At 56.4% G+C, this 13170-nt stretch overlaps 1 protein-coding gene across 5 annotated transcripts in view; it reads right to left on the reverse strand.

The window, feature by feature from the left end:
- CARD11 (caspase recruitment domain family member 11) overlaps window positions 1–13170 on the reverse strand; it is a 139571-nt gene that overhangs the window by 19554 nt on the left and 106847 nt on the right. For 4 of the 5 annotated variants that reach the window (XM_019031766.4, XM_055346819.2, XM_055346820.2 and 1 more), the window contains 7 exons: window positions 12859–12984; window positions 11989–12186; window positions 9342–9518; window positions 7466–7517; window positions 4945–5027; window positions 3551–3651; window positions 1695–1747 (listed from right to left, as the gene is read on the reverse strand). In XM_019031766.4, the coding sequence (XP_018887311.1) occupies window positions 1695–1747; window positions 3551–3651; window positions 4945–5027; window positions 7466–7517; window positions 9342–9518; window positions 11989–12186; window positions 12859–12984 (790 nt within the window). The remainder of the gene's footprint in view (window positions 1–1694; window positions 1748–3550; window positions 3652–4944; window positions 5028–7465; window positions 7518–9341; window positions 9519–11988; window positions 12187–12858; window positions 12985–13170) is intronic. The other variant, XM_055346823.2, reaches the window with a different exon arrangement.

Below are 13170 nucleotides of genomic sequence, written 5' to 3' on the forward strand. Positions count from 1 at the left end.
CCTTTCCAAAACTCTTTCAATTCTTCTCATTACCCAGCCTCGATTAGGTGCTAACCTCTCTTTAACACTTGATAGCGCTGATGCTTCCCCATTAAGGAGGACCACTCATCTTTCGTTTCATCAGTTGGCAGCCTTAGCTGGCAAAGGCTGGGGGAGCCCTGGAAGAGAGGGGGCTGGCAGGGCACACCTGGAGGACTCTGAGCCACAGTCTCCCCTGCTGCCAGCTCTGTCGGGGCCAGGGGATGCTGCCACCCTCCCTTGGTGCTGAGACAGGTTTGAAGGTGGTGACCCTGCAAGCCCGCCTTCACCCTCCCTACTTCTCCCCATCCTGCCTTGCCCCTCCAGGGGAGGGCCAGGGGAACACCTGGCCTTGCCCTTCCAATGTCGGCCTCTCTCCCCACAGCCTTGCACCTCCAATGTTGGCCTCTCCCTTCAGCCTTGTACCTCCAAGGTCGGCCTCTCTCCCTGGCCTTGCCCTTCCAATGTTGGCCTCTCCCCACAGTCTTGCACCTCCAATGTTGGCCTCTCCCCACAGTCTTGCACCTCCAATGTTGGCCTCTCCCCACAGCCTTGCACCTCCAATGTTGGCCTCTCCCCACAGCCTTGCACCTCCAATGTTGGCCTCTCCCCACAGCCTTGCACCTCCAATGTTGGCCTCTCCCCACAGCCTTGCACCTCCAATGTTGGCCTCTCCCCTCAGCCTTGCACCTCCAATGTTGGCCTCTCCCCACAGTCTTGCACCTCCAAGGTCGGCCTCTCTCCCTGGCCTTGCCCCTCCAATGTTGGCCTCTCCCCACAGTCTTGCACCTCCAAGGTCGGCCTCTCTCCCTGGCCTTGCCCTTCCAATGTCGGCCTCTCCCTTCAGCCTTGTACCTCCAAGGTTGGCCTCTCTCCCTGGCCTTGCCCTTCCAATGTTGGCCTGTCCCCACAGTCTTGCACCTCCAATGTTGGCCTCTCTCCACAGCCTTGCACCTCCAATGTTGGCCTCTCTCCACAGCCTTGCACCTCCAATGTTGGCCTCTCCCCTCAGCCTTGCACCTCCAATGTTGGCCTCTCCCCACAGTCTTGCACCTCCAATGTTGGCCTCTCCCCTCAGCCTTGCACCTCCAATGTTGGCCTCTCCCCTCAGCCTTGCACCTCCAAGTTCGGCCTCTGCCCCTAGCCTTGCCCCTCCAATGTCGGCCTCTCCATCTGCATTCTGTGTTCCTTTTGCAGAGGCTGGTTAACAGCTCAACACATGAATTTCGTATGAGAACTCCCTGCTCCCAGCCCACTCTCTGCCCTCCTGTTCTTTCCTGTCTCTGAGGCTCCTTTCTTTATCTATAAAATGAGGGTAACAATAGCATTTCTGAGAGCGGCTGTTGAGATTAAACTGGATCAGGTATGCAGGTCGAGCCCCTCCATGGTGCCTGGCTAGAGTATGTGAGAGCTATGCTTTCTAAAAGCCCAGACCTAGCTCGCACCCTCTGCACAGCAGCTGGATGGGCCCCCATTACCTACAAGATAAAGAACAAGCTCACAGAGCATCTCTCAGCCATGGGCAAGCCCAATGGGGGACAGAGGCTTATCTTTTGTGTTCAAGAGCGACTCTGAGTCCATTCCACATAGTAGGTCTTAAGGACCCGTGACCCTCCACCTGTGACCCTCTGTGACCCGTCCTACCCAGGACCCTTCTGGGTCTGAGAGGCACGTACCATCCAGATCTAAGGCGTCAAACCCGCCGCTGTCATTGTCTTCTTCGACTGTGCTGCAAGACACAAGGGAGGGCGGGGAAAGCATGCATGTGAGTGTGTGTGTGTGTGCACATGCAGGCGAGGGAGAGAGAAGCTTCTGGAAGGTTCCAGGCTTCTGAGTGGCCTTGCTTCTGAGAGGGCAGTGTGGGTGGAGGAGGTTGGGACAAGGAAGGGTGGAGGAGGCAGGAGGCTCCCTGGAAGGGTGGGCGGCCCGGAGGTCTTGGAGATTGCCTCCTCCAGCAGGGGAGGAGGAAAGCCAGGGCAGGTGAACAGAGGCCCTGCCGGCCCCACCTGCTGTTCACGTCTCTCTCACTCTTCTCTGACATGGTACAGGAGAGAGATCCATCTGCCCTGTGTGATGGGTTTGGGAGCTGAGCGCCCTACAGCTGGAGTGGACACAGCAAGGTTGCTGTGCTCTGGAGTTCTCAATTGTCTGCATGTGGTTTTTGCAATAGTGCTTCAAGGTGCAGGTGCTTTCATGCAGATGCCACATGTGGCTTCTGAAAGCTGCTTTCAACACCTGCCCCCGGCTGGCCAGAGGGAGCCCCCGCAACACAGCTGCTGGTGGAGGGGCTGGCGTGGGTCTGATTTTTTTTTTTTTAATTTTTGAGATGGAGTTTTGCTCCTGTCACCCAGGCTGGAGTGCAATGGTGCGATCTTGGCTCGCTGCAACCTCTGCCTCCCGGGTTCAAGCGATTCTCCTGCCTCAGCCTCCCCAGTAGCTAGGATTACAGGTGCATGCCACCATGCCCAGCTATTTTTATTTTTTATTTTTTAAATTTTTAGTAGAGATGGGGTTTTGCCATGTTGGCCAGTCTGGTCTTGAACTCCTGACCTCAGGTGATCCACCCGCCTCAGCCTCCCAAAGTGTTGGGATTACAGGCGTAAGCCACTGTGCCCGGCCTAGTGCAGGTCTTTGCTGCTGATCTCTGGAGCCAGCCAGGGAAGGCCATGCTAAGAGGCCCAAACCCAGGCCCCAGTGGGACCGGGGGTGTGGATCCAGCCTCCAAGGCCACTGCTTGCTCTCTGCCCTTCTGGAAACCGCCCAACAACCTCTGACTTTGTAGGTGACGTGCCAAACCCTGGCAGGCTGGAAACACCCGTTGCCCAGGCATACTTCTACTGTGGTTCTCTTTGTGAGGACACTAATGGTTTTTAGGAAGTAAGGAAGGTGGGAGAGGAGATTGGAGAAGCCATTCATGAGTTTCTTTTTTTTTTTTTTTGAGATGGAGTCTCACTCTGTCACCCAGGCTGGAGTGCAGGGGCATGATCTCGGCTCACTGCAACCTCCACCTGCCGGATTCAAGCAATTCTCCTGCCTCAGCCTCCCGAGTAGCTGGGATTACAGGTGCATGCCACCACACCCAGCTAATTTTTTGTAATTTTACTAGAGATGGGGTTTCACCATATTGGTCAGGCTGGTCTTGAACTCCTGACCTCAGGTGATCCACCCGCCTCGGCCTCCCAAAGTGCTGGGATTACAGGCGTGAGCCACCATGCTCAGCTGTGAGTTTCTTATTCTTTGGCAGAAAAAGCCAAGCCCTGGGGCTGTGGGGCCCGGGAACCTGATTTCTGGGCAGCGTGGAGCCACGGGTCATAGGCTTTGTCCTTGGATAGGCAGCTGGGTGAACCCAGGAAGGCCACTTCCCTCTTCCAAGCCTCAGCCTCCTCATCTGTACAACGAGCAGTACCCTGCCTTTCAGGGTTGCTTCGAGGACAGCTGGGTCAGCAAGCGTAGACTGGCCCAGAGACGGGGTAAGGAGGCTTGGCATCGTGGCACGGGGCAAACGCCCAGTCCTCCCTCACCTGCCACCCACCTGCGATGGGGCGCGTCCTCCTTGTAGCGTCTGACGATGGAGTCGTTTCCCGGGGGCTCGGCAGTGATTGACATGATGCTGCTGCGGCTCCGGGGGGGCTGCTTCAGACGCAGACGCACATATGTTATGGGTGCACAAATATCACACACGCAGGGACTCAATTCAATGCAAAATCGTGCCCGCCGCCTACTCATGCGGCATGGAGGCAGCCAGCCGGCTCTCAGCGGCGACGTTGGCTGGAGGAGGCTTGTGCTCAGCCCGGAGCGGCCGCAGCCGCCGAGCTTGAAGCACATCTGCTCGCACATCTGCTCACAGGGAGGACGCAGGCGGGAGCCGGCCAGCTGGGGGACTGGGGCGCTGCCTCGCCATGGTGCACAGGCTGAGCTCAAGGCCCCCGGGCTGCACCTGCTGTGGGCACCTGCTCTAAACATGGTGAACGGTGTGGGCCTGGGGCGTGGGGAGGGCAGTGGTGCCCCGGATGGCACAGCTGCTGGAGGGCAACCTTTGAAACCAGGCCTGCTGGCTCCTGGCCAGAGCCGCTCTTAATAAGAGCCTGGGATTCTGCCACCCAGGGCAGCCATCAGACAGGAAGCATTCATTATAAAATCTCTGCCTCCCCCAGGGCCTGATTTTGGAAGCTGAGCTGACAAGCTTCCCCGGGCTTCCCCTTGGGGTTAGAATTTCTAATCTTGGGCCTTCTGCGGCCTGTCAGGGGGTGGGCAGTGCTGGATGCAGTGGCTGGGACCCTGCCCGGCTCTGCCCGGGTAGGGGTTCTGGGCTGGGGCTGGGGCCCCGAGCCTCAGCTCTGCGGCGGCTCCAGCTGCTCACAGCTCCCTGCCCTGCCTGCCGCCCGCTCCCCAGGCTGCGGGAGTTGCCAGGGGCTGAGAAGTTGCGGCAGAATTTTCACGGCCTGTGCCATGCGCGACAGCCCCTGGGAGGCCCAGCTCCTCCTCCCACCAAGTGTTAAATTGGGAAAGGAGGCAGCAAGAAGGTGTAAATACATTGCGAGGTTGTGGAAACCTCTCTAAATAAACATAAGGGAGGCTGGGGCTGCAACCCAGAGCAGGCAGCAGCGCTGCTCAGAGGCTGGGACTTGGGGAGGAAGGCGAGGTGGGTCAGGGCTGGTGGGGTGGATGAGGCTGGGGCCCCGGGACGGTGCTCTGCAGCAGGAGAGGGTGTTGGGGGATGAGCTGGTGCCCCAGATGGCACTCTGGACGGAGAGAGGGTGGTGGGGATAAGCTGGGTCCCTGGATGGCATTCTGCAGGGGGAGAGGGTGGTGGGGATTAGCTCTGGAGGGAGAGGGGGTGGTGGGCATGAGCTGGGGCCCCAGACACTCTTCTGCAGGGGGAGACAATGGAGGGGACCTGCAGGTCGGGCAGAGGCTGCAGCTCACCATCTTGGTGAAGGAGTTGGTGATGGGCAGAGATCCGCAGGAGCTGGGGCTGGCGTCCGTGCCTTCTTCCTCATGCCCCTTGGCTGTCCTCACGGGAGACGAGATGGGAGAGACAGAGAAAGGAGAAGGGGGCCGGGGAGGGTTTGAGGTGGAAGAGAGAGAGGGGAGGAAGAGAAAAGGTGGGGAAAGGGAAGTCAGAGCCCCATGGCCCATAGGCACATGGGGCTGTCTGGCGTCATCCCCAACCTCCTTCTAACGAGGTGGGTCTGGGGCCTCTTCTCTCCCTTGGGGGCTCACTCCACTCTCTGTGGTATCTGCTGGAGAAAGAGCCCTCAAAAACCTCCTCTTGCTTTTTATTAAATTTTTTATAGAGATGGTGTCTTGCTATGCTGCCCAGGCTGGTCTTGAACTCCCGGCCTCAAGCAATTCTCCTGCCTTGGCCTCCCAAAGCGCTGGTATCACAGGCATAAAACCATCTCTTCTTTTCCTGTCTCCCTCCACCACAGTAGGCTCCTGGCGGGGAGGGGGTGGTGGGTCTCGTTTGCCAACATATCCCAGCTCCTAGCGAGGGTCACCCCCTGGGCAGCCTGGGTCAAAGCTGGACAACGCCATGTGTCTCTGAGGACTGGTGTGGGGTCCCCGGCTGGCATTTTCTGTGAACAATGGACAACCGGGGCATGAGTCTTCCTGTCCAATTCTCCGCCATCAACATGGACTCTGCCTCTCCCTGACAAGCAGGGCTGGCTGATGGGGATGAGGACAAACTGGGGGCCAAGTCCGTCACCTCCTCAGTGAAGCCTCCCTTGATGTCCCTGCCCCAACCCCTGGCTCTGTGGTGGGTTGCCTGGGGACCATGTGCACATCCTCTCAGCCCTCGTAAGACGGCTTTGCTCTCTGTGTCCCCTCCTTGCTCCCACCCTTGCTGTGTGTGCCCGTGTTGTGTGCACAGAGAGATATACGTACATGCACCCCCGTCAGTGGATGCCTTGTGGGGAGGAACCATACGCTATCCTTTCCTGGGCCCCCAGCACCTGGCACTGGGCAGCCTATTAAAGTCTGATGAGGAGCGAAGAAGCCCCATGGCCACTGCATCCTGTCCTTTCCCTTTGATGCAACCCCCTTCTCTGCTTCCTGCAGGCCCCAGGCCCTTTGCACCTCCCTTCTGATACAGAAGGCCATTGAGACACCGGATGTGGCCGTGAGGGAGCTGGACGGGGCCCCCCGCCCTGGCCTCCCTCTGCTGCCCTCCGTGTCCAGAGAGAACGGCCTTAAGCACAGGTCTGCACTCTTCACTCTCCTGCCCACCCCAAAGCCACCTGGGGGAGGCTTCATCCTTGCCATGCAGGATGAAGTCCATATCTTCAGTGAGGCGCCCACAGTCTCAGCCCAGTGCTCTCCTGCTTTACGCTCTGGGGTGGCAGGGCGGCTTCTGCCCTGTGCACCTCCTGGTCTCCACACCTCTGTTTATGGGCCCCTCTCTGACCTGAGGAGTCCTTCTGGACACTGTGTCCCTCCACCGAAAGGCTCCCTTTTCCAGCCCCAGTTTAAATGTCCACTCCACCCCCACATTTTTCTTTCTTTCTTTTTTTTGAGACAGCGTCTCACTCTGTCACCCAGGCTGGAGTGCAGTGGTGCCATCTTGGGTCACTGCAACCTCTGCCTCCTGGGCTCAAGTGATTCTCCTGCCTCAGCCTCCTGAGTAGCTGGGATTACAGGCATCCGCCACCATGCCCGGCTAATTTTTGTATTTTTAGTAGAGACAGGGTTTCACCATGTTGACCAGGCTGGTCTCGAACTCCTGACCTCAGGTGATCTGCCCGCCTTGGCCTCCCAGAGTGCTGGGATTATAGGTGTGAGCCACCCCACCCGGCCAAATGTGCCCTTCTTGATGGATCCTTCTCTGACCTTTGTCCAGCCACTCTCAGGACCCATGCACTTTCCACCTCCTGGCTGTGGCCCTGCCTGAGTGTGTGGGGTCTATGGGCATCTACTTGGGCCTTCCAGCACCTGGCACATAGTAGGTGCTTGATTTGCTTAGGCAAACCCTTCTAGCTGATCTGTCACTCCCAGAGACATGGTGAGGACAAAAGAGAAGATTCTGAAGGCAGTGTGTCTCGGAGAACCAGGGACTGACGAATGAACCAGCCTCCTGTGAAGTCCTGTGGGGGACCACCCCGCCAAAAGTCTTGGAAGAGGGTCAAAGAGTCCTCTCACTGAGAAGCCACGGGCAAAACGCGCAGTTCAGCTAACGCACCAGGGATTCCGGACAGACCCACCGGGAGAGGCGGGGAAGCGTGGAGGGAACCACAGAGGGGACCTTTCAGCGGTTGGGGCTCCTGCCCGCTTTGAATGAGGATGAACATTAATTGCTATTTGGATGTACCCCCACCACCCCGAGACCCCCGAGAACCCGCCACGTTTACCACGCAGGATTGTTCGTTACAGTGGGAGAAACAGATGGACCGAGAGAGACAGAGTGACAGATGAGACAGGCCAAGAGAGATCTGGGCGTCTCACTAACCTTGAAAATCTGATGTTCGCTTCAGGCTGATGGGGGATTTGGCTCTCTGCAGCTAAAAGGGAGGGGAGGGGAAGAAACAAGACACAAGACACAAATCAAACAGGGACCTAGACACATGTCACTGGGGCTTAGAAAAAAATAGAGAGAGGCCAGCCATCGTATCCCTCGTCATACGGCCACCAGGGTCAGCCCGGAACGCACACGGACCGATGCTCATCTCCCGCGGCCGGGACGACAAGACACAGCGGCTCCCCTGGGCTTGAATCAGGCAGCTGCTGGTATAGACAAGCTCTCCTCCCAGGGCGGCCATGTAATATGGCTCATGGCAGAAGACAGGACAGGAGCCAAGAGCGGCAGAGGGGACCAAGTGATGTGCGGGGAGTGTGAAGCTGAGCAGAGCTGGGTACACGACACAGAGCAGGTTTCAGAAGAGGGTGAGGCTGCCGGGCAGGTGCCCTGGCCACCCCCGGCCCGGAGTGCTAACGGGGTCTCAGTCAGCTCAGATGTGCTGCATCAGGCCTTCTGGCTTGGCGTGTGCAAGGCTGGGAGAGACGGAGGCATTGTCAGGCCCTGCTGTGGCATCTCATTCATTCACTCATTCCCTCCCCATCGAGAGCCAGCCGTGGGCTTCGGGTTGCCCGAGATTCTGAACAAGGTGACAGGATTACTGCTAACTCCAGCTCCCAGGATGGTGCCTGACATGTGACGGGCATGTGATTGGCACTCAATACATATACTCAATACATATGTGATGAATAAACAAATGAATTTTTTTTTTTTTTTTTTGAGACAGAGTCTTGCTTTATTGCCCAGGCTGGAGTGCAGTGGTGTGATCTCGGCTGACTGCAACCTCTGCCCTGCTGGTTTCAAGTGATTCTCCTGCCTCAGCCTCCTGAGTAGCTGGGACTACAGGTGTCCACCACCACGCCCGGCTAATTTTTGTATTTTTAGTAGAGATGGGATTTCGCCATGTTGGCCAGGCTGGTCCCGAACTCCTGACCTCAGGTGATCCATCCACCTCAGCTTCCCAAAGTGCTGAGATTACAGGCGTGAGCAACTGCGCCAAGCCTGAATTTGGAAATGATGCTCATTTCATTCTCTTTCCCTCCTTCCCTCCTTCCATCTTTCTTTCTTTGTGTTTGTTTGTTTGTTTGTTTGTTTCTTTCTTTCTTTCTTTCTTTCTTTCTTTCTTTTTCTTTCTTTCCTTTCTTTTTCTTTCTTTCCTTCCTTCCTTCTTTCTTTCTTTCTTTTCTTTTTCCTTTCTTTCCTCTCTTTCTTTCTCTTTCTTTCATTTCTCTTTCTTTCCTTTCTCTCTCTCTCTTATTATTGAGACAGGGTCTTGCTCTATCACCCAGGCTGGAGTATAGTAGTGCGATCATAGCTCACAGCAGCCTCCAACTCCTGGGCTCAAGTGATCCTCCTGCCTCAGCTTCCTGAGTAGCTGGGACTACAGGTACGTACCACAATGCCTGGCTGTTTCTTTTCTTTTCTTTTCTTTTTTTTGAGATACTGGATCTTCCTATGTTGCCCAGGCTGGTCTGGAACTCCTGACCTCAAGCGATCCTCCCGCATTGGCCTCCCAAAGTGCTGGGATTACAGGCGTGAGCTACCATGCCCAGCCTGTCTTTCTTTCTCTCTCTTTTAACTTCTATTACATTTATAAGAGTGAGGGAATCAGTAAAAATGTACAAATGAGTAAGAAGCGAGTTGCAGGATTTCCAGCTTACAAGGTTGAAATAGGTTGAGTCACAGTCTGGGCACCCAAGACCCACCCAGAAGCAGGCGTGGCTGTGCTGCCCCATCGCCGCCTGCAGGGGCCCCCGGCTCACAGACCCTCTGCCCTGCACCTGCGCCCCCTCCCTCCACACCCATGCACCTGGATGCCCTTCAGGTTCATCCTGCGCTGGGGTGGATGGTAGGGCAGGAAGTACTTGCTGTCTTCAGGTGACTCCTCCGAGGTGGAAGAATCATCAGCTTCTTGACCATTGGTCCTGGGGCTGGCGTCCCCAAAGTCCTGAGAGATGATGGTTACTGGCAGGTTCCTGGGCAGACTCTGGGGACAGAGAAAAAGCTGGCGTTAGTGGTGGGGCTTGGCGATGCGCCACCAGTGGGCAAAATAGCTGGGCTGATGGCATCATCATTCCCTCGGCCACCCGAGCATGAAGCTCACTTTCGCCATTCTTCTTTCCTGACCCCAACCCTAACCCCAGACACTGAGCCCCATCAGTCCTGCCTAATGATGCATCCTCCTCCCAGGCTTCTGGTCCAGTCTCCCAAGCAAGCCCCGGTCTTCTTGTACAACGGTAAAGGCATTGCCTCCTAACTGGCCTCAGCCCCTTCCATCTCATCTGCCACCATTAAATTTCCAATTTCTAGCCCTGTGCCTGAGCTAAAAATATAAAAAATATTCAGAATGACTGAATGATGTTAAAAAAAACCCACACACACAGTGCTAGGTACTGTCTGGAGCGCTTCATAGCTGTCACCTCATTGAATTCTTCCTGACAAGTAGAGGTTGTTGTTGGTAATCGCTTTTTACAAAATAGGAAGCGGAGTGCTGTGGCATGAAGGAACTACGTGGCCCACAAAGCCACATGGCACCCTCATGCTGCGCTGCCTCCAGACTCAAAGCGTCTTGTTCCACTCCCTGTGCAAAATCCTTCAGGGGCTCAAAATAGCAGTAGAGCTCCTGGGTGTGCACAGCCCACCTTGGCGTGCCCCATTACCACCCTGCTGCTCCTTGACTCCCACTCTGCAGATGGATGGAAGCGCCGGTCATGCCCTGCTGACAGCACAGTGGGCTACATGCCAGGCCTCTGTTCACGCTGTAACTGCAGCCGGGAACGCGGGTCCTCCCAAAGTGCTGGGATTACAGGCTTGAGCCACCACGCCCGGTCAGGGTCCCTTCCTTTGTAAATGAGGACACTGAGCGTGCTATCCATGCAGGACAGTTCCGTGGGGTAAATGAGGTAATGCACAGAGGGTACATTGCGTGGCACCTGCACGTGACAGCACTCGGTAAACCCAGAGCTATAATAGTAATAACATCTACCCTGGAGGAGGCATTCCTTCATTTCTCAGTGCCTGGAGCCCTGCTGGGAAATGCACTCTGCAATTCACATAGTCCATAAATGAGGGTTTACTCACAGGCACTAGGAACTGTAACGACCGCAGGGTGTCTTAAACCCAGTGACGGTTCAGGTGTGCGGGGGAACCCCAGTGGGAGGCCAGCAGCTGGCTGTGGTCACTGAGAGGGCACTGAGGCTCCTAAGGCAGAGGCTGCTCAGCAAGGAAGCGGCCAGGTCAAGCTTGCCTTTTTTTTTTTGAGATGGAGTCTTGCTCTGTCACCAGGCTGGAGTGCAGTGGCGTGATCTCGGCTCACTGCAACCTCCGCCTCCTGGGCTCAAGCAATTCTCCTGCCTCAGCCTCCCAAGTAGCTGGGACTATGGGCACGCACCACCACCCCTGGCTAATTTTTTTGTATTTTTAGTAGAGGCAGGGTTTCACCACGTTGGTCAGGCTGGTCTTGAACTCCTGACCTCGTGATCCACCTGCCCCGACCTCCCAAAGTGCTGAGATTACAGGCGTGAACCCCCACACCTGGCGCCCTGCATCTTCTCATTTATGTTTTTAATTTTAATCTTTTAAATTTTTAAAAATTTTCACTCTGTTGCCCAGACTGGTCTTGAACTCCTGCCCTAAAGCGATCCTCCCACCTCAGCCTCCCAAAATGCTGAGATTACAGGCATGAGCCACTGTGCCCAGCCCTACCCTGCATCTTCGAACTTCAAAATGAGTGGCTTCCACTCATCACTAAACAGACACAAACACAAGACTAAAAGATGTGGATTATGCTGGGCGTGGGAGGGAACTTCCGGCTTCAAATATACGAACAGCCAACCGGGCACAGTGGCAAACGGCTGTAATTCCAGCTTTTTGGGAGGCTGAGGCGGGAGGATCGCTTGAGGATAGGAGTTTAAGACCAGCCTGGGAAACAGTGAGACCTCGTCTGTACAAAAAAATTACAAAATTAGTCAGGAATTGTGGTGTGTGCCTTTAGTCCCGCTACCCGGGAGGCTGAAGTGGAAGGACTGCTTGAGCCCAGGAGTTTGAGGCTGCAGTGAGCTGTGATAGTGCCACTGCATTCCAGCCTGGGCGACAGAGTGAGACCCTGTCTCAAAAGCAAAACAAAACTAAACAAAGGACAAGGAGCCATTCATTGCACAGGGAAGCGACGACTGGTCACAGCCCTCAGTGGGTGCCAGGGGGCACCTGGCTTCTGGTTTGGGGCCCCACAGGGAGGCGGCGACTGGTCACAGCCCTCAGTGGGTGCCAGGGGGCACCTGGCTTCAGGCATGGGTCTCCACGGGGAGGTGGGGACTGGCCACAGCCCTCAGTGGGCACCAGGGGGCACCTGGCTTCACGTGTGGGGCCCCACGGAGAGGCGGTGACTGGCCACAGCCCTCAGTGGGCGCCAGGGCCCACCTGGCTTCAGGCGTGGGGTCCTGCCCGTCCCGCCCCACCTGGTCCAGGTTGTTGCTGTCCTTGGAGAGGCGCCGCAGCTTGCTCTCCAGGTTGACGATGCAGGCCTCCCGCCGCACCATCTCGATCCTCATCTCGTCGTTCTTCTCCTCCAGCTCGCGGATCTGCTTCCTGTACTTGTCCTTTTCGATTAAGCACTGCGAGTACTGCGTCTGAGCTTCATCTCGGGAGTGGAAGGCCTGCCAGGGAGAAGCAGGACAAAGGCTGCTTTGGGGGTTGCACCCCAGCCAAATCCAGCTGGGCCCAGGGACAGGCATCATCCCAACCCAGGGGCCAGCCACGTCGTCTGTGGCTCTCGTCTGCAGTCTGACCCCTGGGCGTGTCGGTCACTACCTTCTTCATTAACGTGATCACAGAGCCGATGGTCCGACCCTTGCTAGTGGCAGGCTCTGTGTTGAGAGCTTTGATGCAGTGTTCCCGGAAGGCCACAGCCTGTCCCTATGAGGCGGTGCTACCGTAATTATCCCCATTTTACAGATGAGGGCACTGAGGCCAGGGGTGGCAGCTTGCCTATGGGCATACACCTTATGAATGACAGGGCTGGATCTGAACCCATCCTCTCACCCGAGAGAACAGACAACATTTAAGAACCATGCTTGGTCGTGGGAGCTGCTGGAGCCCGGCTCGGAGCCCCCTGATACCCAAACGCCTGTAACTTCCAAAAAAGCCTTTTGGAATTCATCTTTTAGAATTCATCTTTGGAACAGAAATGGGAAAGATGGATTCAGAAGTGATCCCTGCATCGTCAGTGACGTTGCACTGGACAAAACACTCTGAAGGAGCCGGTGGTCTGGGGTGCGGGCCCCACCGTGCAGCCTCGCCGCCCTGCACGCTGCAGGTGGTGCCTGTACCTGGTCCCGCTCCCGCTCCACCTCCTCCAGCTGCAGCATGACCGTGTTCATGCGGTGCTTGTACATTTCACAGTCCTTCCCCAGGGTCGAGCACTTGAGCTCCAGGTCCTCCTTCTCCTCCAGGTACTGTGAACCACACAGAGAAATCAATATGCGCATCGAGCAATCAATGGGTCAGGGCTGAAAGCTGTTCTCTGCTCGTGCCTTCCCGCCGGCTGGCTGGAGCTGGCCTGTCCCTCCCTAAGCTGGCATGGTCAGGACATGGCCTGCCGTTCTGGGAACCGGCTATCTGACCGTTGGGGCTCAAGGTAG

Source organism: Gorilla gorilla, chromosome 6, assembly GCF_029281585.2.
Source record: "Gorilla gorilla gorilla isolate KB3781 chromosome 6, NHGRI_mGorGor1-v2.1_pri, whole genome shotgun sequence".
Taxonomy (NCBI): Eukaryota; Metazoa; Chordata; class Mammalia; order Primates; family Hominidae; genus Gorilla; species Gorilla gorilla.